At 37.4% G+C, this 24,240-nt stretch overlaps 1 protein-coding gene across 1 annotated transcript in view; it reads left to right on the top strand.

The window, feature by feature from the left end:
* The window catches only part of CNTN1 (contactin 1), a 259,953-nt gene that overhangs the window by 215,027 nt on the left and 20,686 nt on the right, over positions 1 to 24,240 (top strand). Inside the window, exons 17-22 of the mRNA XM_054188409.1 lie at positions 2,979 to 3,128; positions 6,673 to 6,743; positions 12,070 to 12,304; positions 15,995 to 16,098; positions 22,300 to 22,486; positions 24,021 to 24,133. Of these exons, the coding sequence (XP_054044384.1) occupies positions 2,979 to 3,128; positions 6,673 to 6,743; positions 12,070 to 12,304; positions 15,995 to 16,098; positions 22,300 to 22,486; positions 24,021 to 24,133 (860 nt within the window). The remainder of the gene's footprint in view (positions 1 to 2,978; positions 3,129 to 6,672; positions 6,744 to 12,069; positions 12,305 to 15,994; positions 16,099 to 22,299; positions 22,487 to 24,020; positions 24,134 to 24,240) is intronic.

Raw genomic sequence — 24,240 nt, 5'->3', positions numbered from 1 at the left:
AATTTATTTACAGGTTAATTTGGATGAAAAACAGTTGTTTTCATTTCTGTATTAGTTATGCAGAAGGTTGTTTGTTTTGTCTGCTTTTTCCTGGGAGCAGACTTAAATCCAGTTGCCTTAAAACTGGCACCCCTAGAGAAAACATAGCTAAGATTATCCTTCTAACCACTGGATGTCATCATTGTGCCACATAATTGCAGTTGAGGAGGCCCCTACCTGAACACAAGGCACGTTAATGTATATTTCTTTGCAAGATTTAACATAAACGTACAAATTATGAAAATATCTTTAAACTACTAGTATCTTTGAATGCTTTATGAAGGAAAGCATTACTACAAGCTTATCAGTATGATTCATTATGCCACCATAATAAGTTATAACTTAAGTGCTTTTCTGTGGAATTAGGGCCTCGCATACTCAGCGTTTCTAAATACTAAGAATATTAATAGTTTCAGACATTGTCTTTCATTTAAGTTGTCCTTTGAAACTACAGAAACAGATGTCTAAGAAATAGACTTTGACATATTGACCTGAAAATCTGTTACATTTTTAGAGTAAAAAGATTAAAATACTAGGCCTACAGCCTTAAATCACATTTCTCTTCTAGAATATGTAGTGTATGTAGCTCATTGTATATAATTACTTACAGCAGCCAGCACTAGTATATGACTTATGTTAAAGTATCTTGGAAAATAAAAGTAGAAGGTTCCCTAGTCCCTTCCTATCTCTTACATCTTCTTTAATAGTTTCTGTAGAATAGATTTCATTGAACTTTAAATAATGTAGAAATTAGAGCTGTTCAAACAACTGATGATTTGCTTCAATAACAATGTAAACAGGAGGGAGGATCCTTTTAGACCACCATCAGGATAAATTATATTTTATTTCCTATTAATTTTTTTCTTTTTAATTTTTTTTTAAAAAAAGGAATTGTGAAGACATGAGGTTATAGGAAAATATAAGAAATTATAATCAGGGGTTGGTAGCTCTGATACTGCTTCCTTTTGTGCTGCATGTTACTGGAAGTAGAAGCGTGTGTAGTAGATGCAAGTGTTGGATTCAGATCTTCGCTTGTCTGGTTCAGAGCAGACATTTGAATCCATCTCTCTCACTTTTCAGGAAGATTTCCTCTTTGCAGTGTTATAGGTATGATGGGATGCGCTTCTCTGCACGTCTGAAGTTGTTCTGCTTCACAGAATTCATTAGATAGTCATTGAGACATGCAGGCAGACTTTTGAGTTTTATTCTGTGACATGTTGGGTAGGATTCATATCTTGAGTGGGACAGGGAGGAATCTGCATTGGTAAATTCCTTTTCTAAGAAGCTAGCAGAAAAGATATAAATTATTAATTTCTGAAAAGTTGAAATTAACTATACCGATGTTTTCAAAATCATTGCTTTTTCATTTCGACCACACTGAGTAATTTTGATTAATAGATGATTCCTTCAAAAAATAGGTAAAATCAGCATAGTATCCATCACTGGCACCACTGCAAGCTTTGACTTAATTTCTGGGCTCCTCCCAGTTTGGCTCGGTGTTCACTTTCATATAAAAGAACCATGATAAACAGTCCAACTTGATCTCTCATCAGCGTTTAGGCTATCATTTAATCCCACTAATTTTCAGTGTGTGGAACAAAAAAAATATATTTTGGCATTGCACTTTGGAAATATTGTTGTTATTATTGCTACTACCATTATTCCCAAACCAAATCATTCATCTCAGGTTGCATAATATCAAGTGTGTTTTATGAAAGGAGTGTATTCTACTTCACAGTATGGAAATATGTATGAATGGGTTGTGTAGTAAGTTGTTTACATTTATGTTGCTCTTTCAAATTAAAGGGATCACATTCTCATTGTATTGACTATTCCTAATTATTCTGGGAATTTGTGGCACAGTAAGATTAAACGAAGAGATGGTAAGTAGCCAAGGAAAAGCAGTTCCTAATTTGTATCATGGCTTGGATGCCACAGAAGGTTTGCAATGGCACTATTGATTAGACAGAAATAGGTCTACCCACCACCCAGGGTGGTGGGCAGGCAGAAAGAAAATGGAAAGTGGGTTTTTTTTTTCCTTTAGGGACACACTTTGGAATGAAAAATTTAATGATCATTACATAGAGGAAAGCTGTGTCCCCATCCAGTGCTTACACTGCTGGGCCTGTTTTTTTTGCAGCCATTGCATTCATATTTTAATTCCAAATCATCTGCCTTGCCAGTGCAGAATATCTCATTTCTCATCTCCCTCTGAACCCAAGACTCTAATTTGACAAACAACTCTTGGCTCACGCAATAAATGAAAATCCTCTGTCTTTCTATAACTGCGGACAGCTATAGAAACAACCTCTATTGTCTGTGAGTTGTAGACAGAGTCATGAGTTACACATTTTATTTATGTCAAAGCAGCTCTTCCTTATGAAAATAATAAGTCTGTTCGCAGGAATTAAAAGAACACTTACTCTTGTTGGATCAGAACTAGATAGCAAGTTGTAACATGTTCACTAATAAGGTGCACCAAAATATGACCACATTTTATAAACCACTCTTTATCAATTGATCAAACCCTACATTTGCACGTCTAGCCCTTGTCTATACAATGAATTTTTCTTTTACTGTTTTTACATTCCAGATTTCTCATTGCATTGGTCTGTAGGTAAAATGAAATTCTGCAACTACAATATGTAATTAGTAGGGATACCTCATAACTACATGTAATTCTTTTGCTAGTTCACACCCAGTTAAAACTTACAAATCTATAACGGTTTATCCAAGATAGTGTCATAGTTTCCAAATTGCCAGTCACTGCCATAAGTACTCCCTGTAAAATGTGTTATCCTTTATGTACAACATAAAGTTTCCTTCAGTTGGCTATATGTGGTTGCAGGATAGTGGTAGTTTTTCTGAAATCAACTGCATTGTTGGCTGACTTCATTGTAAAAATGCTGTTTTCAAAAACAATTTCTTATTTTTTTTAGATCCATCAGATATTGAAGGAAATATGGAATCTGCTACAGTGATTGATTTAATTCCATGGATGGAATATGAGTTCCGGATAATAGCAACAAACACTCTGGGGACAGGAGAACCTAGTATGCCATCACAAAGAATTAGAACTGAAGGAGCTCGTACGTAAACAGAAAATGTCAAATTTTTTAATGTGTTTCTTAATTTTCACATTTTTATTAATCAGTTTTGTAATTTTGGGGTTTTTTATTTAAAAAAGGACTTTATGAGATGCAAGTCCGGAGAACGTATTTTCAGCCACCCACTACTATAGATTTTAGTAAGCAAATACCAGACTGTCCAGATGCGATAGCATCAAAGCAGACAGGAAAGAAACATTATGATGCAAATGGCAAATTTGCCTCCATTGCTGAAACAGAATCATACTGTATCTTTCAGAGATCCCCCACTGTATCTCTCAGCCAGGTTGTGTGTGTATGAAAGCATGCACATGCTTGGGACCAGGGTGCAGGACTTGGGGGAAAAATTGCATGTTTTTAACAAGGAAAATGTCCGTTTCCTGTTTGGTTTGTATTCTAACTAAAGAATACATGACGGGATATGTGTTACACCCGATAATGACATTTTTCTGTGATTGAAGGTTTGGTCCTGTGTCTTCTTATTCCACGTCAAAGATGTGACATTATCCAACACAACATATGCCCTTATCAGTCTAATTGCTCAGTGTTAAAATCTCAGAGCATATTTAAGGATATCCTTTAAGCTCAGGCACGTCCTTTTTGAAATGAATTCTCCAAGATGAGGAATTAGATGTTATTATTCAAGATAATACATTCTGGTTTGACTGTACAAAGGAGATAACAGCAGTGCTCTAGGACGTAATGTATCACTGCAAAAAGAGTGTATCCAACAAAGCCTCTATACCGTATATCCTCCTTAACACATACTATCACCCATGTGCCACCTAGATATATTTACAATTGTTGTCCCATAGCTTGAGATTTGAAATTAAAAATACAAAACCAAGGCATAAAAATTATTTTTTTTGCAATTAGACCTGCTAGGGCATTGCTTTGACTAGATAGTATTTTCAAAATAAAATGCATTTGCATTGCAAATTTCAAAACATTTATTAAAAAGGACCCACATTTGGTCCATTAAAAATTTTGTTGCTTAGGGAGAAAAGAAATACAGATTGCTTAAATTGATCTGGACAGGGAAGGAAAAGCCACAGAACTTTAATATTAAAGTAAAAGGAAATTACTGCCTATAAAATTGACTATTAGCACCGTATGTTTTATGACTCAACAGCTGTATTTGAAAGCTCAGGAATCTAAATACGAAATCTACACATGCTTCTTGGAGTACCTGGTGCACAACAGACATTTTTGAAATGTCAGAAAAGAGACAGGAAGGGAAGGGAAGTAACGCTCACAGGTAGAACAGCAGTAGTGTCCTGCAGTTTGCAGTGTGCCACGTTTGTGGCATTTGTTGTAGCCTCCCCAAAAATGGCATATCCTCCAGTTTTGTAGCAGGATGCAATGCTTTTGCAAGAGGGAGTCTGTTTAGTCTGTTGTCTGATTCCCCATGCACAGTACCGTTGTCATCTCTGGCAGACTGTGAGACATTTTTGGTGAAACAAAGCAAAATGTCAATGTAGGCATCAGTCAGCACTTCTTGCCATGCCAAAATGGGGTATAAATCAGTAACAGTTTGCAGATGAACGTCTGTGCCCAAGTGTGTTTTCTGCCAGGAGCTGGAATTTGTTACGAGCAGCAGCAGTAGGATTTGGGTTGCACTGTCAGCTTCCAGGGTACTACAGAACCAGTACCGCGTGTGCATTTTCATGTAAATCTGAAGAAGGTAAATATTTTATTGCACAAACAACAACCCGTATCCACACATTGTAGTTATTTTTAACATTTGTTCTCTGTTAAGCAGCAACAAACAGTGCTGTGTCTTTCTTGTACTGTGTGGGTGACAAATAGTGTCTGTTAAACTCAAATGTTATCAGTGTCTTCTTCAGTTTCAAGTCCCCCTTCTTGTAGATAACAGTAATTTCAGTAACATTTTTATTAGTGTGCTAAGAATGTGTGCTGTGATTTTTCTTTTTAATGAAATCTGCTTGCTTCATCAATTACACATTTCACAGTGTTTTTTTAAAATTCAGTGGATCAAAGCCTGCTTTTATGTATTTTAGCTTATGGATGCATTAGAGTAATTGTCGAAGTATAGCTATCTGAATTAGTAACCTGGTCTTAATGGAGAGAGAAACCTGGGTTTAATGGTGGAGAGAGTGAGGGAGATTCCCTTGAAAAGGGTGATTTGTAAGACATTAAACAGTCCTTTTTCTCTTCTTTGGCAGCCTGTGTGTCTTCTTTGACTACTTAAGCATTCTAGCAAACCTCCGCTTCTAACTTATCACTAAAGTCATATGCTTATAATAAATAGTGTGACTACTGTGTATTTCAGTAATAAGAAGGTCAGGTAATAGGTTCAGGCTTCCTCTTGAATTGTCATGATACGTACGCGTAGTCTCATTCTCGACTAATTGTTTTCGGGAAGGCCAGAAATAAATAATGCAAACCATGCACTGAATGTTGGTTTCCATTTAAAATTTATTGTTACGTATTTATATACTTTTTGAAAACATTAATTCTTTGCTTTGTGTTTCTCCTCAGCTGACCCTCAGAGAAAGCCTCAGCAAACATCTTTCTTAAATAGTGGGAGAGCACTTAGGAACTATCGCCTTACTATCTTGTGGCATTCACTGATTAGTGGAGAACATGCCTGATCATATAAGAATTTTTAACACAAAGAACATGCTTATATAGATAGGGCTTGTAGCTAAATGGAGCATATTTAATGCACTATAGGTAGGTCATAATTTCCTAAGTTTTCAGTGGTACTTTTTGTGTCCTCAGTATTGAGTGACAGCAAATAAATACACAAACATCATAGAGGACAGCAATAGAATCATCACACTTAGTGCAGAGAGTCTTACAGAAATGAGAATACAGTAATGATTTATAATGGAGTCCTTGAGAGTATCCTGCTTTACCACTCAGCTGTGCACTAGTGATAGATGAACAGATTTTATTTCATTACACCGAATATCAGTGTGAAATGCAATTAGTAGATTACTAAGTGCTATGCCAGCTTCGCTGCTGAACATCTACCTGTTCATATGTCAAGAAGACATATGCCACTAATCTAGAATAGAATTAGGAAGCCAGTGCTTCAAAGATATGTCCATGGGTTTAACATTATTTACATTGTGAGTAAATCCATTGAAGTAGATGGACGTAATCACAGTCAGGTAAATACATGTGCAAGTCCTGGGTGCTTGAGCCCTTGGCATACCAACGTCTGAGGAGGCACAAGAGCAATACCCAGTGCGTCTCTTAAGATCTATGAGGAGTGTTCCATTTCTGAATATTCAATTAAATGTTTGTGGAGAATATGGTTAAAAAGAAGAATGATTGATTCTAGGTATGGCTAGAACTGGCATGTTTCCCACAGCAGTAGCTATACATTAGTCTCGGCAAGACCACAGACTCTCACAGCTTTTACAGACCATCATTATTTTAATTGTGTGTGCCACATGTGTTCATTGGCCCTGCTGGTAAAAAGAAAAGTAAATAGTGATATTTTTACTGACTGCATACTCAGTAGTCATTTTTCTTGTCTATTCTATTTTTTTAGCTCCTAACGTGGCTCCTTCTGATGTCGGAGGAGGGGGTGGAAGCAATCGAGAGCTGACGATAACGTGGATGGTAAGTACTGCACTGAGAGGGCACACAACCTGTACTTCCTTGTGTCTGATCTTAGTCCTCCTAAAACCTGTGGATGGTTTATCACTGGCTCATGTGAGAGCAGGATTTGTACACAGTATGTAGGTTTTCAGACATAAAAAGGAATGAGGGCAATGATATTTTAGATGTTTATGTATTGCACATTTCCAAAATATTATTAAAAAAATTCTCTGAGTATGTTTTAAAGAGATTGAAACACATGCTGACTATGATAATGCATTGATGTAACTGCATTTGAAAACTCTGCATATTGTATCTTTCTTCAAGGCTTTTTTTAAGTTACAATCTGAACAGCATGATGAATTGCTTACTGCAACTAAAAGTATAACGTCTCAATTATGACTTTAATGTGCTGTGCACAGATTTACAGGGTTTATTAAAAAAAAAACAACCACACTTTCCCATTCGATAAACTAGCCTGTCATAATTATTAACTAGAGTTTCAAGGGAATTCTTGTATATTGACATTTTATGTTTTATTTTATGCTAATGTGACTGGTAACACAGAATAACGTTGCCTCATACCACAATTTAGCCATTCATTGATATCCACATACTGATGATGCTGCTCTTTTCCCCCAAGCCATTTATTTTTCTTTAGTGATTATGTATTAAGCAAAATAAAGAAAGGGGAAAGGGACAGAGATAAAATGTTAATCACAAAAATAATGGAATGAAAAGTTCAAGATATTACAGTGTCACCAAAAAAGCTTTTCAGTAAGCAAAGTCTTTTGAAAATTTCATCTCTCTCACGTACCATAGGTATTCAATCCATGATAAGCTATATATATAAATACTATCTTAATTCTGGTATAGAAGCAATGGGTTTTAAAATTTACCTACACCGTGGGGAAAAAATGCTTCTGAAAACAGGGAAGAAGGGAAAACAGACAAGAAGATAGGAAGAAAGAAAAACCCAGAACAAGAGAGGATAAGAATTTATAAGCAAAGTGGTTGTGTAGGCAAAAGTTGCATGAAAGAGAGAGTTGAAGTCTTCTGAAGGGTATTTCAGAGAGCTAGGCAGGAGAAATAAAAAGCCTATCTGATTCATGTCAGATCCTATCAGTAACCAGCAAAAACAGAGTTACAGAAGCATTACATCTGGCAAAGAAAGATGATTAAATGTTATGCTTGAAAAAATTACCACATTTACCTTGCTATTGACCTCTCCCTTCACCTTCATAAGGCTACGAGGCACATAAGGCATATTGCACCATTTGTGTCTTTTTGGGAATAATTTGTTTCAGATGTAGCAGCTTATTTACCTCTGTGAAGAGTGCTTTTTCTTGTGGGAATTAATATCAAGATGACATAATTCCAACAGCAACTTTGTCATTGTTGTATAAGGGTCCTCCTTATAACTGCACAAATTTTAATCCATATGCACATTTTCTTCTTTTCTTACTTATGCTTGATCATACCTTTTTGAAAAAATTCTCAAGTACTACACAGAAATAGTCAGCCATATTTTTGGGCTAACAGATTTGGGCTTTCTTGGGTTTTTTGTTTGTTTTTTGTTTGTTTGTTTTTTTAATTCAGTTCAAAATATTTATTCAGTCTTTCTAAGTATTTTAGCAATTAATTTGCCTGAAGAAAAATTTTCTAAGTTTCTAAAAAAGGAATATCCACACTTCTGTTAAAATATATTGAAAAGGTATTTCTTAGTTCCAGTCACAATAGGTTAGGAAGTAAATATATCCTAATTGGTTTGATTCTGAACTTTATTTATTTTTGAAGAGCAAAAGTCAAATAAGAACACATGCAGTGGACCTAGATTATTTTATTATTTCTTCACAAGTACTGCCTTATAAAAACTTTAAGAAAGTATAGAGCTGCTTCTTGCATTGCATGTAAAGACCCATACTTGTGGCATTTTCAATACAGTGAAAACTTGGCTGTGACCAAACTAAAAAAAAGAAAATTATAACCAGGAGAATAGTGACTAATGCAAGATCTGAAGTACAAGATCATTTCAGTCTTTCCTATACACCCAAGTAGATTTATATTCCAGTTATTTCTCTTAGCTAGTGTCATGCTTTTTACATCTGTCCTGTAATGAGTAGCTCATTTAGTCAGACAAATTAAACATGGCTTCAAATATTTACTTCCCAAGAATCTTTCATACTATGTCTAGCAAGTGTTTTTGAATAGAGGTATTAGATTTATGGAGCCTGTCTGACAGACAACAATATATCTATCTGTAAGGCTGAGATAAAGGTGTATATTGATTCACCCAAATGTGCTGGCATTTGCATATGGTACTCAAAATAGTCCTTAATTAAGAAGAGAAGAACAAAATGTATGGCAGGCTCACATGTTGCTGCCAACCCCCTTTCAGCTTTTGCTATGATTCATAAGCCCAGGTTGAATGAGACAGCCAGAGATGCAATCAAAGCTCTTCTGAGTCTTGTTTTGAAAGAAGAACTGAGAGAGAGAGCTAGGAGTGGCATGCCTGTTCTTCCTCATTTTCCCCATTTGTCTTTCCCTCTTCTGTTTTGTTTTTCAAAGTTTTTAGTGGATGCTACCAACTATTCAGCTACTTAGACCTACTTATTATGTGCAGCCATTGGAGGGCAAGCTGCTTTCAACATTTTATTTAAGACCTTCCAGAATATAATGTTTAAGTGCCAGTCCTGGCTTTCTAAAGTTTGCTCTGGCTGAAAAACATTCTGAGACTAGGCCTGCATACGAGCTGCTTACTTTGGCATATGAGATAGTATTCTGATTTATTTTAAGCAGCTTCATACAATGACAGAAGATGAGCTATCGAAGGTGACCTAATCTGTGAAATCTTCTACTTTTTGAATTGCAAGGTTGCCCATGAATCTACACTTAGGTATATGAAGGCACGTTAGCTGTTCTGGGAAACTATGTGTCCAATTTTCGTCTGATGCCCAGTCAAACCTGAGGTAGAAAAGAAGATAAGACATGAGTTATACCTCATCCAATAGGTACATTCAGAATATGCCTGACACACAAAAAATTAAGCACATAAAACAGATTATCTGGTTGGTTTTTTTCATAGCTGTTTTGTAGTTATAGTCTTCACCTGGTGGGTTGTGATTAGCATCGTAACTAGAGACCAGATATCCAGCTCGGTTTGGGCATGAGACGTTTGTTGAATTTTATCTGTTGGCAGTCATCTTAATCACCAATTAAACTTAAGTCATTCATGTGTTCTCAGAAGTCATGTTGTAGGTAGATGGGTATCTTTCTGCTGTCTAAAGCTCCATTATAATTCAGATTTGACACATATCAGCATTTCACCTGTGTTCCCCAGAAAAGCCAAAGAAGTTATGTACGTAGAGACCTGCACTCAGTCCAGAAGATTGTCCATACATATGCCATGCTCTAGAAGGATGCCCTACCCCTAGTCATGGTGTGCTGAGGCCACTTTCCAGTTTTTGATTGAACAGAGCCACTGCTAGAGATGCAGTTAAACATGGGGAAAAAAGAACAGCAAGCAAGAGGAAGCCTACTGGTTACTGAACTCTGCAGATGGTAAATCCTCTTGGATTCTGGGCCTTACTGCCACAGCTGGTTTTCAGTTGTACCCAGTGATGAACCCATGCTGAAGCACTGGTGTCCAGGGAGTTTCATTTATAACCAGCTTTCTGTCCTCAACCAGATAAAGGCTGCCTGCTTTTAATATTGCTGTATGTTATTGTTGTGACTTTAGCACTGATGTTGCCAAGCGGTGAAGCTTTATGGCACCAACAGAGAAAATGGGATGCAATGAGATCTGATAGCTGGCACACCTGGGGCAGGGGTCAGTGAAGCTTAAGCCGAGTAAAGTCATAAGTCCCAGCCTTCGGTCTGATTCTGTATATTTCTCTTGGAAGTTTTGTCATGAAGAAAAGAAGATCCATCATTGTTCATACGTCCTTATTAGACATTTTTCGAATCTTGAATTCTGACATCTGTGTTTGCCTTAATTTTTTCTTGTTGTATTATGTATACTAATGTTCTAATCCATGTGTTATGTTTCTGAAGTCAAAATGTGAATGTTTCTAGTGTTCCAAACACTTGGTGAGTTTTCACCATGATTTTCTTTCTCAGAGAATCTTTGGAGTTCCATTCTAGCTTCAAAGGAATACGAACATCAGAATTTGTGAGCTAGGGTGGGATTTTTGTCTTGTTCCACTATTAACATCTAAGTTTCATAAATCCTTGCTCAGAATATCTCCACACATGTTGGCTGAAGTGCTACAGTGGTGGGCAAACACCTAAGGAGAATAATTAGTTTCTGTTGTACTGCTCCAAGCCCTTTGCCTCAAGATAACCTATTTCATCTCTGTGAGGTTTACAGTATGGGAAAAGGTAATGCAGGAGATTTATTTTCAAAGGATGCTTCTGGTCAGCCTTCAGATGCACTGATGTATGACATGATTTTGGCCCACTGAGTGCACTGTCTAATAGTTGTAGTAAAGGCTCCATGGACTGAGGAGGGATCACTGAATGTAGAGCTTTGGTTAAGGAAGCAAAACTCATTATAGCAGATGGTCTTCCATAATTTTATATTTTCCAGTATTCCCAGATATAGAAAATCAGCTACAGCTTTAAGAAATATCTTGGATAGGTACCTTTAATGCTCATGCTGAAATTGGGAGTCATTTCACTTGAACTTTTACCAGTTAGAGTCTAGGTAGATAATCTAAATCAGTAACTGGACCCGCTCCATCATCAGTGAAAAGTGGTAGGATGAATCCTTCTTCGAATGTGTCCATCTGTATTCGTCAGTGGTGCAAGTTGCCTAGGTGACCAAGTTTAGGTAAATTAATGTAATTTAGGCCAGCCACATAAATTTTGTCTTCTCTCTCTGTGCTTCACAAGAATATCTATCTCCACACATGCACATGGATCCGTATACTTGCATAATGTGTCTGTGTTACATATCCACTATCACTTACTCCTTAAGAAAACCTTTTTTAGTAGCTACAGCTGACAGCAGTTTTAGTACACAGTCATTCTTCGTTTCTTTCTGTAGGACATAACGTGATGTGTCTTGCACTGAGTTTGGATGAGGAACAAGATCTTAAAATGTTTTAGTAGCAGATATGCTACTACTGCAGATTTGCATAATGAAGATGGTGTATTGTTAAAGGAAGACGGTGTATTTTTAAAGGAGGTGGGGGCAAACCATAGAAGCAAGCCAAGAGAAAATGGAACTTTAGTTCAGTGTTTTTGCAATGCACATATCAATGCTTTCTGTATTATTTATATTTAATTAGAGATCCATTTGTTTAGTTGGCTACAAAAAGTAATGTCTTATCTTTTGCCTCTTTAGCCTTTGTCAAGAGAATACCACTATGGCAATAACTTTGGTTATATAGTGGCTTTCAAGCCATTTGGTGAGAAAGAATGGAGAAGAGTTACAGTTACTAATCCTGAGATTGGCCGGTATGTCCACAAGGATGAATCGATGCCACCTTCAACCCAGTACCAAGTAAAAGTGAAAGCTTTTAACAACAAAGGGGATGGACCGTTCAGTCTCACTGCTGTCATTTATTCAGCACAAGATGGTGAGTAAAGGTTCCAGATAAGTTTTACACTGAGGACCCAGATCAGCACCACCAACATCAGTAAAGAGAACCTTGTCCTAGACACTGATTAATAAAGCAATGTACACCTTCAGCAAGGAGGACATACATTGCTCACACAGAACACTTGCAGTTGTTCTGAATAGATAACTTCAGACTCTATTTTCTACGCGATGCAGAGCACTTGGCTGTACTTGATGTCTGAATGAGCAATACACGGAAGCATTCAAGATTTTCACACAGCTTCTTAAAAGATTTAGGAATTTAAAAAAAAAAATAAATTCTGGTCTTCACATTTTTTACCTAAAACATTTACAACATTATCTAGCAATGCCTCTGTGATTTTAATGCATCTTTGTGACGTATGTATGGGTTTTTTCTTCTTAACAGACCACACTAAAGCCTATTATTCGAGTAGATCAGTATTAGAATTTAGCCCAAAACTTGTGAAGGAATAGTTCAGAACTATCAGAACTGATAGTTCAGTTGTATCTCTTTATATTTCAGGCATGTTTAGATACTAATATAAATTATCACTGCCACATTCTTTTTTCTGGTTTCAATGTTAGAGCTATCAAGTAAATAATTTAATGAAGGCGTCCTTGACATTTCACTAAAATCTTTTTCTTAATTCTGCTGGAATTATTTCACATGCTGTGATCTTTAGGATTCAAGTTTAAATGACATTTCCAAACTTAGCATGAGAGAGAAAGCACTAGAAGAAGGTTTACCTTAAATCAGAAGAAATATATACAACATCCTAATCGCAACATAATGACTCAAGTCTGTTTTAAAAAAAAATAAGGTTTATTAATTTCTGCCAAAAAGCCAAAGAAGAATTGCTCATATTTTTCTTCTCATAGAGCAGAATTTCCTTCACAAAGTCAACAGCTCCCGACCAAAGAGCCAAGGCGAGGGATATGATAACAAGGCCACATTCTTACACTTCCGACTCTGTTCTTTACTCTGTGTACTTTATGGGAGATTTATGTTCATGATTCCCATTAGCACTAATGGGAACTTTGCACACAAATCGCCCACACACAGAGAAAAGATAAAATAGTCCTTTTGTTTCTTATGATAATTCAGGATTCAAGCTAGCGACACTTAGCTCTCTGAAAAGGTTAATACTAATCCTTTTTCTCAGAAAAGCGTACCTTAGGATATCATCTTCAACAGCTGCTATAGCAGGAGAACAGTTGTTTTTGCATTTGTATTAATGAGTTGGTAAGTAGCTGTGGTGTAATAAAAGCCGTATCTGCCAAATAACATTTCAGTATCCATCCTTTCTCAGAGACATTATCGACAGCTGACTGATAAACTCCTGCGTGTTTATGTTGGGATTATACTAACCACGTCAGGGATGGCAGAGTGTTTGTGTAGCTCTCTAAGTTCAGAGACATGGCAGAGCCTAGTAGCTCCAAAAAGAAGAAGAACAGAAGAAAATCAAATGTGCAGTAGTGCCAGCTTCCAGATAAAGAAGTCACTTCAGTGGCTGCTGGTGTTCTAACATAGACTTTAACAAAGTCCAGACATTTGGTAGAAACACTTGTGCTTAAATGATGCCAGGTCCAGGCAACAAAAGGAATAGAATCTCAGTGAACCTACTTCTCTTCTTTGATTTCAAGCACAAGAGTCCCCAAAACAGTAAGATTCATGGTGATCCAAACCTTACCAGTAGTGCTCACAGCTCCTGTGCGGAGCTATGATCCTGACTACTGACCATATCAAATCCAGGAACAGGAGGGCAGGTTAGAAGGAATTTTTCCAGTAGGTGTAATGAAAGTTAATCCAAAGAACATTCTGCAGAGTTTTCTGCTGGCAGCAGGCCTTGCACAAAGTCACCTCAGTACCTTGCAGCATGCTTACTGGCTCCCAGCCTTAACTTTGTACAGTTGAGGTTAGAAGCTAATTGTGTGATGATCACTATTTCTTCAGTGAAGACAACATATTGTGAAGCCCACGTGATTGCTTCTTTTATTGGTAGATTTACTGAATTAGAAGGCTGGAGAGAGAAAAGCAGCTGATGTCATCTTTCTGGCTTGGGAGAGACTGCAAAATATTTATAGAACAAAAATGCCAAATAGGGATATAAATTATTTGGAGCTCATAAATAAGCAGATGAAATATTGTTTAGAGTATTGTATCAGCAAAATTGTTGGCACTTGAATCTTTTCAATATGGAACATACAGTGGAGGAGAGTCTGACAGTGATTTGGGAATAGATTCGACGATCGCATCTATTCCACCTGTACTTTTGTACCTCTGAATCAGCAAGTGATATGTGATATTACAACTATCAGACAACACAACTTCTCAAAGCTATTAGTGAGATTTGAAAGCAATATGGTCATAAAATATTCCATATGGATATGTATAAATATACGTACACATATACAGACATAAATATCATGACAGCGTTTCAACTAAGTTGTGTATTTTGTAATATATCTACGTGTGTTTAGTTATAATTGTGGCCATCTTTATTCACTTTAGTGACTGGGGAATTTCTGTGTTCCCATGTGTTTTTAGCCAAGTTCCATATCTGACAACTACTAGTCATACCTGCCATTGCTGGTAGTGAGTAATATTTGGTAGTAATGAGTGCACAGGCCTCTTGCTTATCTAAATTCCTGTCATTGTGAAAACAATTTTGCAATAATGTATCATTTTTTTAATTACACATTTGCATTATTAACAGTCATTGAAAGACAATTACAAAAGGTAACTTTGCATATAAGATTATTTTGTTGCCTAGGATACTTTTCATGAGAGATGTAACTGATTTTTTTCTTAACAGTGGCTGTTTTGATGCATAGTTGACTTGATGCCCAGTTGGAAGATTAAGTATATGAAAGCTTTCCTCAGCTCAGGCTGCCATGCCTGTCTGTTGCAACTTGTTTCAAAAGATTCACGACAGGGAACTGTTCTTAGCTTGGAAAACTTTGTCTTTTATAGACATTGCTAAGTTTAAGCCTTTTTAAATTCCTTACCTCACTTAAAATGCAAGCGACAATGAAGTTAACAGCCTCTTACAATTAAACTAGAACTTAATATTCTAAGGCCTGAATAAAAGCATATTGCATTATAATGGTCTGTATTCTGCATTGGCCAGTGTCCAGAACTAAGAACACAAACGAAATCAACTTTGTGATGTATACCTAATAGAAGGGTGCTCTTGGATTATTTCACACCCATGTTCAAGTTTATATGTGCCACTGGCCAGCTCTATATCTAATATCTGGTCTCATAAAAACTTTGTATCATCATGACTAAGTGACTTGTACATGAATATTTGTGTGTAGCTAGCTTAAAAAATCTGATGTACATAATCTGTGGGCTGGTGTCCAATTTAGTAAGAGATCACTGGATGCTTCGTTCTATTTATCAAAGCCTGTTTTTAATTTACACAGATTTCAGCATGGAATCTGTTGAAGCATAAAAATGCATAGTCTGAGCCAAGTAATAGAATCAATGCTTTGTTTTTATAGAGTCATTTCCCATACAGATCATCACCAAATTTAAAGTTTACTCAAGTAAAAACAGATTAAAAATAACACACTTGGCCCCCTGTTACCAAGAAAATTATAAGAAATAGTGAAGTGAGAGGAGTGAGTGAGTATAACAATGTCACTGGATGAGATTGGATGTTTAACGTGTTTCGTCTTCCAGCTCCAACTGAAATACCTACAGATGTGAGCGTCAAAGTTTTGTCATCTTCTGAAATGTCTGTTTCTTGGCACCATGTTTCTGATAAATCTGTGGAAGGATATCAGGTGAGTTTAGAGGTGACACTATATATCTTTGTATTCATTTTATTTCAGTAGTTAAATTCAAGGGCAATTCCTGCTGTAGCATTCTGTCTCTTAGGGTTCACTTCTCTGTAGGTGCCATTTGCTGTACAGATTTCACATCCTGAGAAACAGATTATTTTTGATGCTATGTACTTCATTACTAAAACATATCAACAATTGTATGTGCTCATTATTGAACTGAAAAAAGGCATCATTGTTTCATAAAATAATCTTGTCTCTTTATGTTACATAATTGAACGCCTATCTCTAACTTCTCAAAACATATTGAAATTCAGTTTTGGGTGGAATTGTCAACACGGATATGACATTGTAAATAACACATGGCCCATTTAGATTATCAGCATTTATTAATATAACTCACTCACAAATCCTATAGTAAGTGACAGAGACAGTGCTGTTGTGCAAGACAATAATGTTTTGTTCATGGTTTCTATTCTCCACATGAAAAAGAGCTTAAAGGTATGTTCATCTGCTCCAAAACTAACTGTCACTACCAGTAAAAATTTTTCTTGCCCTTGTACAATGATGACAACAGCCACAGGGTGGGGGGTGCAACCAGAAATGGCCATGTAGTACTCCGGCAGGGAAGTCTTAACATCATCCATGCAGAGTGGATGCCGATGAACTCTGCAGTATACAGCCGGCTTACTTTGGCTATGTGCCAAAATAGGGATTTGGGCCTTAGTTAGTTGATTTGTGATTTAAGTTGTTGGCTGCTTGATGGTAGCCTCTATGTTCCAAAATGAGCACGTACGAATGTGGATTAACCTCATAGAATGCATTTTTATGACTGGAATCTTTGAATAAATGTTCTTTTAATTAGTAGGACTTGTTTCTATATTTCCTGATCTATGTTTCTGTTTCCATGAGATTTAGGTAATACTTTTGGGATACTGTAACATGATCATAGCGAAGTTCTCAATAAGAACTAGCATAGTGTCCCATGCAAAGCTTGATTGTACACAGTACACACATCAAATTTTAAAATTACAAGCAGAGGATGCTGGGGTTTGGAATTAACACACTGACACCAACAGTAACTCCTAATTTACTAAATCATCCCACTGGTCTGGCGTTTCATAGGCATTGTGCAACTAGAATAGAATAGACAAGTTCATGGTCGGAACTGAGAGCCGGGTGGAGTGCTCGACCCAGCCAGCCACGGAGGAGTGTTGCACTCCCGAGCTGGACAGTCAGCACAGAAACCGTGCATGAAGCCTGTGCACCCTGAATAACCAGCACAGGCAGACACTGGGGAACTTGTCGGGGTGTGGAGAGAGCAGCAACAAGGAGAGCACTGGAAAGGTTGGGATTGCAGTAGCAATAGAGAATGGCAATGGATGTTGAAAGTTGTGGTGGGGAAGGGGGAGGAAGCCTGGAGGGGTGAGGATGAACAGGGAAGAACATGGTGGGAGAATATTCCCATAGGCAACCCACTTTTGGTCCTTTTTTAAAATTTTACTTTATTTTACATGAAGCTATCTGAATTGCTGTCAGGGGAAATAAAGGAAAGAAGGGAGGGGAGAGGATTCAGCAGGAAAGAACAGGATGCACAGGACAGGCAGTAGAAAAAAGGCGGGGGGCGGGGGAAGTGTGGAGGATCTTTGGTTGGGCTGAAAACAGAATAAGTGCTGTTCTGAAGAAAGGTGGGATACCCTGGGAATGGGTGGAGAGCTCTGTTAGACAGAATATAGAGGTGATGGCTTATTTTAATAGCTGGAGCGTAACTTTGTCCACTCATTCCTAGAGAAGTACTACACTTCCACAAATCCAGTATGAACTGGGTGGCTTGAATATGTAAAGTGAGCAGTAGCATTAGAATGAATTTCTTCTCTTTCTTTTTTTTTCTTCTCTTTTTCTGAAGTAACCTTCTAGTTATCAGGACTATGGAAAAAAGTTGCCGTCTGGCTACACAATAAACAGACTAATAGGCATGTGAATTACTGCCCCACGGAGCTCAGTAAGGTGTTAATTCTGAGATCTTTTTCTCTAGAGCAATCACCAGCTTCATTCTAGTAGTGGGGAAAGCAGCAAAGAGCAAACCTGTGCTTCTGCACTGAGGACAAAAAGAAAGTCCTGTGCTCCTGAGGATCACATCTCCCATCACTCCTGAAGGAGCGATGGGACAGGGCAAAAATAGAGGGGGCTCTTCGGGAAAGTCAAAGCTGTAGATAGCTTGTGTGAAGTTGTGGGGGAAGAAGCACTCAAACTACATGATAAAATTCCTGTGAATACGTCTGGAAGGCTCTATCTCTATAGGCATCAAGAAATAGTCCAATATTTATTTTTTAATTACTACTCAGCTGTAACACAAATTAGCAAAATCCCTCATTCACCAGAACACCACCTCAGTTTCATTTTGCTCTTTATTACCAATAATTACCAATTATTGCATAACTGACCTTTTAAATGCTGGAGTTTAAGAGGTGGGAGTACCCTGAGCAAAGGTATTTCACCTGTGACACAATGCTTTTCACACCTGGAGGAGTCAGATTTTCTTGACACTAATGCATACTGTCAGGATGACTGCCCTTATGGTGATGAGTGTGAGCTGATACATTTTGCCATTACAGAGGAGTATCCTCAGCTCACACTTAAAGAAGAGATAAAGTATGAAAACTATCTCCATCCATATAGAGAATTTAAGATTTATGAGTTCTTGCAATAGCCTCCTAAAAGCCACAACTCTTCAGTGCATGCAGTACCAAAGACACTATCTGTATTTCTTGCTGCTTCTATGCAATAGATATATTTTTATTTTATTAAACAAATTTACCACTGCTCACCACCATTGTCCCTTGTTTACTGAAATATGCTATTAGCATTCTTTATTAATATGAATAAAGTATCATCTCTTTTATGTCTCTGCTATGTAAAACATTCATGAATATGAGAGCTGTTGTTTCGTGACACTTACAGAAACAATTTCTGGAGTATTTCGGTATATTAAAATTTGAATAGAGGAGAGGACCACAAAAGAGAGTGTTTTTCCCTGATTTCAGCGTGGAGGGCTGCACTAATTCATGATTTCAAAGGCATTCCCTTCCCATAGATCACTGTTGACTTATCTCCCACAATAAACTGTAGAGCTGAGGTGAAATACGCTCCTGTGTCCTCTGGGGACTTGTTACCTATGGGTTACCCTACCAAGGTAAATGCAGAGCACCAGGAAAAAGCAGAGTGTCCAGGATTATTATCCAAGCTCTTTAATAAAAAGAGAGAGGGGCTACAGAGCAAAGTGAGAAAATGTGACTTCTTGAAGCAATGGGGCACTTAATTCTAGATATCACTTCCACAGAGGCAAGGAAGTGAAAGAAATTTCCAAGTTATTTCAAGAGACTTTTAAAATATTTTAACAATGAGTGAGAAGAGAAATGTAGGAATAGCGTAAAGAAGACAGTACTTTTTCTTAGCTCTCAAGGGAGTCATTTCAATTTTTTTCTTTTCCTAGAGTAGTTACAATGATCCAAATATGACGATATGACTGTATATTTAATGAAGAGGTAAAGAAGAACATTCTGAATGTGACACACAGCTCACACACTATAGGAGTAGTTAAGTCCACAACATTGCAGCCAAGAACAATAGTATTTGGGTTTTAAATTTAATTTAATTTTTACATTTTATTACTTCTGCCCGAAATGTAATATACTCTCAGTGAAGTAATTTACATTTTCATGCATTGTTCTCACTTGTCTTCTTTGATGCTGTATATTGTTATATTACGCCCTTAGCATCACTGTAGTGCAAATGAACAGTAGGGCTGTAGAAAGTTTTGCAAGTCAGAGGTATTCAAAGGCTTCTAGCATATGCCCCATGATTAACAAAAGCTTCCCATGAAGTGTGTTTGCCATCTTTATGTAAAGCAGGTAGTTAATTAACATAATAGAACATACTAAAAATGAATTAATTAGTCTTCAATGGCCAGTTAATATCAATAACAAAGCTACCATTGGTCCTGTCGTAGGACCAAAGGCTAGTAGACTTTTGGCCACCTAGAACTTTTCAGACATCCCTTTGCTGCAGGCTAGAAACTTGTTTGAACTTAGGGACAGAGATCGACATGACGTCCTCCAGCTCCTGAAGCACACACCCTCTCACAGTTGAGTCAGCCGCTTATAGTTAACAGCTTATGGTATACAGCTGGTTGCATTCGACCACAGCAGCTCATCTACAACAGTTTGTTAATTATAATCATATAAAAAAAAAATCTGACTCAAAGATCATAGTCAGACCTTCAGCTGACATGGCTGTGACAGTTTCAGATCCAAACCAGTTTTAAACCATCAAGTGGATGTTACCACCCTGCTGGAGAAGCCTGCAGGATGGATTGGGTGCACATTCCTCACTCATTTTGGGGCAAAGGCTGTTGACTCAGTAAAATAGCCACCTTCATAAGGGGGAATTTCATGAGTGTGAGTGCCTAAATTACAGTAAACTGATGTTTAGGATGCTAGTGGATTAAACTTACAAAACACTGGGCAGGACATGTATTTCTATTACTAAAAAATTACCCATTCATGCCTGCTGAAAGGCAGGTATGCATACTGTATTTAAAAATGGAAGCCAGTTTGGCCTCTACACGAGGAACGAGTGAGAAAAGTCACTATGATATTGTCACATTTATAATAACTAGAGCATGAGTAACCTCTAAAACTGGTGGGCAAGACTGAGGCTACAAACTCTGATGAGAGACTTTACTATTTAAATGAGAGTAACCTCTGTGAAGTGACTGTTACGATGTCCAAAGACATTTGAAGTAGGTGAAGAGAAGTGCTCTGCTGCACCTCTCTTCATTCATCCACAGTAGATGGTCTGAGGTAAAACGAATGTTCTTATTAAGCATTTTAATATAAACATGACCAGGAGAAAATAAGGCCTTGACAAGCTGCCAGCCAAGGGTTGCGCCCATAATTTGTGATACTAACACCATGACAAACTATATACTCTTCTAACCTGTTCCTTAAATGAAGTTTCCAAGGAAAACTAATGTCAGCAGAACAGAAGATTAAAGCGGTTGCTATTTAAAAGATAAAATAACAGGATACCTGATGTCACTAGTCAAATCTTACAAAACAAGATTTTTCCTAGAGCCTGAAATTAACAACACCACTGAGCTCTTCCTAAAAAGATTTTAAAAAGTCCTCATGTAGCATACCCAAAAATCGTTATGAAGGCAGGCAGAAGCCAAGCAGAAATGCTGAGAGTAAAACGACTCGAAACCAAAATGTAATGGGCATGGCTTTCCACTCTTTCAGGTTAGTGCAGTAATTTAGTTTTATGCAAATGGTTATAAACCAGACAAAACCCAGAGACTGACAGTGTTTTGCTCTCATTTGCATCTCACAAGGCCATGCAGAATAGGACCCCGTGTATGGGACAGACTCTATGGAATGGCATCACTCCATAGGAATGACTCTCTTTTAAACTGGTGCTTTGTAATGCGTAATGAATTAAAGTAGAATGGAACAATTTCTTGGGAAAAACAACCTCACAGAATTTCTATGTGCAGATAATTGAATTTGGATTTTAAGATCTTACAAGCTTGCAGTTATGCTTTTCACATAGTTCAAGCATTTTCAGGTTCTTTCTCATCTACTTTGACAAATGTCTTGTTGTGTTATGAAGTCTGATTGAATTTAGCCAAAGAACTTTAGAAAATGGTTAGGTACACATAGCTGTGCATACAGATAATAGGAGTGAATACTTCTCATTCCCTAGATAGAAGTACCAAAGGATTAAATTTATAATGCATTTTAAACAAAATATTGTGAAAGCATTAGCAGAGTTTAGTCTACACTGTAGTGTCAGAAAACAATATTAAAATTGAGAGTAAAATGCTCAAACAAAACAGCAAGAAGAAAATAGAAGGCATTATCCGTCTCCCAGACTTCTAATGACTTAGCTAAGAACAAGTTAAACCACTGTGAGGAAAGCTTTCGTAATAAAATCTGATTTTTTTTCTATTTCTTTATGTCTATATACAACTTGGTTAAATTCACAGCCTGTTGAAGGAATTCCATGCTATTGCTGTTAGATTTCTTTTAGCTCACTTGTTACCCAGAGTATGTAGTATAGAAATACCCAGCATACATCATTTCTGATAAAATTTCTTTATGACTAAATATGTTAAATTTAATCCTTTAATTTGCTTGCTTACAGATTCGTTACTGGGCTGCTCATGATAAAGAAGCAGCTGCACAGCGGGTACAAGTGAGCAATCAAGAATATTCAACCAAACTGGAAAACCTGAAGCCTAATACTCGTTACCATGTAGATGTTTCTGCCTTCAATAGTGCAGGCTATGGGCCTCCCAGCAGAACCATCGATATTATTACCAGGAAAGCACGTAAGTGAATGAGTGTTACATTAAGTGTAATGTCATGTACTTCATTATTTCATGTTGCATCACGTCCATCAAGTTTTCAAACTTGCTTTTTCATGCATATACCCAGTGTTCTCCCTCTATATGGTATTGGTTCCTTGTCTGAAAATTTTTGTTAAGGCTTTCCTTCCTCTCTTTTGTTGCCATCTACAATGTGGATATCTTAGAAAAGACAGTAAGGAGAATAAGATTATAGGCTCACAGGATGGTCAGCTACAAGCTCAGACCAGGTTGCTCAGGGCTTTATCTGGCTAGATCTTGAAAACCTCCAGGGACACAGACTGCACAGCCTCTCTGGGAAACCTGTTCCACTGCCTGACTTTTTCTGAGCTTCTAGTCTGAGCCTCTTTTAATGAAATTTGTGCCTTTTGTCACTTGTTCTCCTGCCATACCACTTTGAAGAGACTGGGTCCATCTTCTTGATAACCTCCCTGTAAAAACAGAAAGATGGCTCTTCAGCCCCTCCAAAGCAGTCTCTTCTCTACGGTGAACAAGCCCAGCTGCGTCACCCTCCCTTCACAGGGCAAGTGCTCTGGCTCCCCACCAGGTCGTTGGCCCTCTGCTGTACTCACTCCATATTACCAGTGTCTTTCTATTACTGGGGTGCACAGAGCTGGACATGATATTCCAAATGATGAACAATTCAAACCAGCTATTACTTGGTCAGTTATACCCTGTCTTTCTGTTTAGTCAATAATGAAAAAGATTGCATTCTGATGGTTAAAATGTGACCAATTGCCATTTGCATTAATAGTAGAGGGAGCCAGGATCAGGCAGCCTTGAAGAGTGTGTGACCTGAATCACACCCTTTAATCTACATGCCACAATAGGTTTCTGGATATATAATAGGTTTCTGGATATAGCTCCTGTCTTAATGATGATACCTAGCACTAACAAATGCTAAGCAATGTTCAAGTAAGAACACATCTTGTGTCTTTAAAACATACTTACATGGGCTAAAAGTATGTACAACTAATTTGAGGATTTCTGTCAGTAAATAGTGTATTGTACAACTTGCACCTACAGGGTTCATTTGCGTTGAATAAGAACTCCATTTTATAAGCTTATTGGGTGAAATATAATTAGTGGTATCTGCAGTGGGGTACTCTGATTTCTACTGAGTTAAATGCTGTAGAAATGCCTTTAAATGGTTAATTAAATATTTAATCTCAATGAATAAATATGACTTAAGCCACATTTCTGGGAGGTTCTGAACATAGCTGCATGCCAGCAAACCCACATGGTCAGCAACATAGTGAAGGGTAATGTTGGCCACTTCCATTCTGGCAACGCAGAAAGGCAAAGCCACAAAGCAGCCACTGCACAAGCCATCCAAAATTCCCTGGCTGGAGCTGTAGCAGTTCATTCCAGCAAGAAGACTATCCTTTAATCATATAAAGATCAGCCTAATTTCCCTTTTTACATGTCTTAATAAAAATGTCACTGAATTTTTATGAAATGTCATTCATTTGCACACTATATGTATGTTGCTTTTCAGCTCCAAGCCAACGTCCAAGAATTATCAGTTCTGTAAGATCTGGTTCAAGGTACATCATCACCTGGGATCACGTGCAGGCAAAGTCAAATGAGTCTGCAGTTGAAGGATACAAAGTATGAGCTATGAAAATATTTTTTATCTTTATGTATGCTACATGAGGTGCATTTTATAGACAGTGTTGAATTTTGGTACCTAATCAGACTTAAACATAGTTACATGC

The sequence above is a fragment of the Rissa tridactyla genome, chromosome 1 (assembly GCF_028500815.1).
Source record: "Rissa tridactyla isolate bRisTri1 chromosome 1, bRisTri1.patW.cur.20221130, whole genome shotgun sequence".
NCBI lineage: Eukaryota > Metazoa > Chordata > Aves > Charadriiformes > Laridae > Rissa > Rissa tridactyla.
The sequence above is the reverse complement of the archived record's forward strand: the minus strand, read 5'-3'. Positions and strand labels throughout refer to the sequence as shown.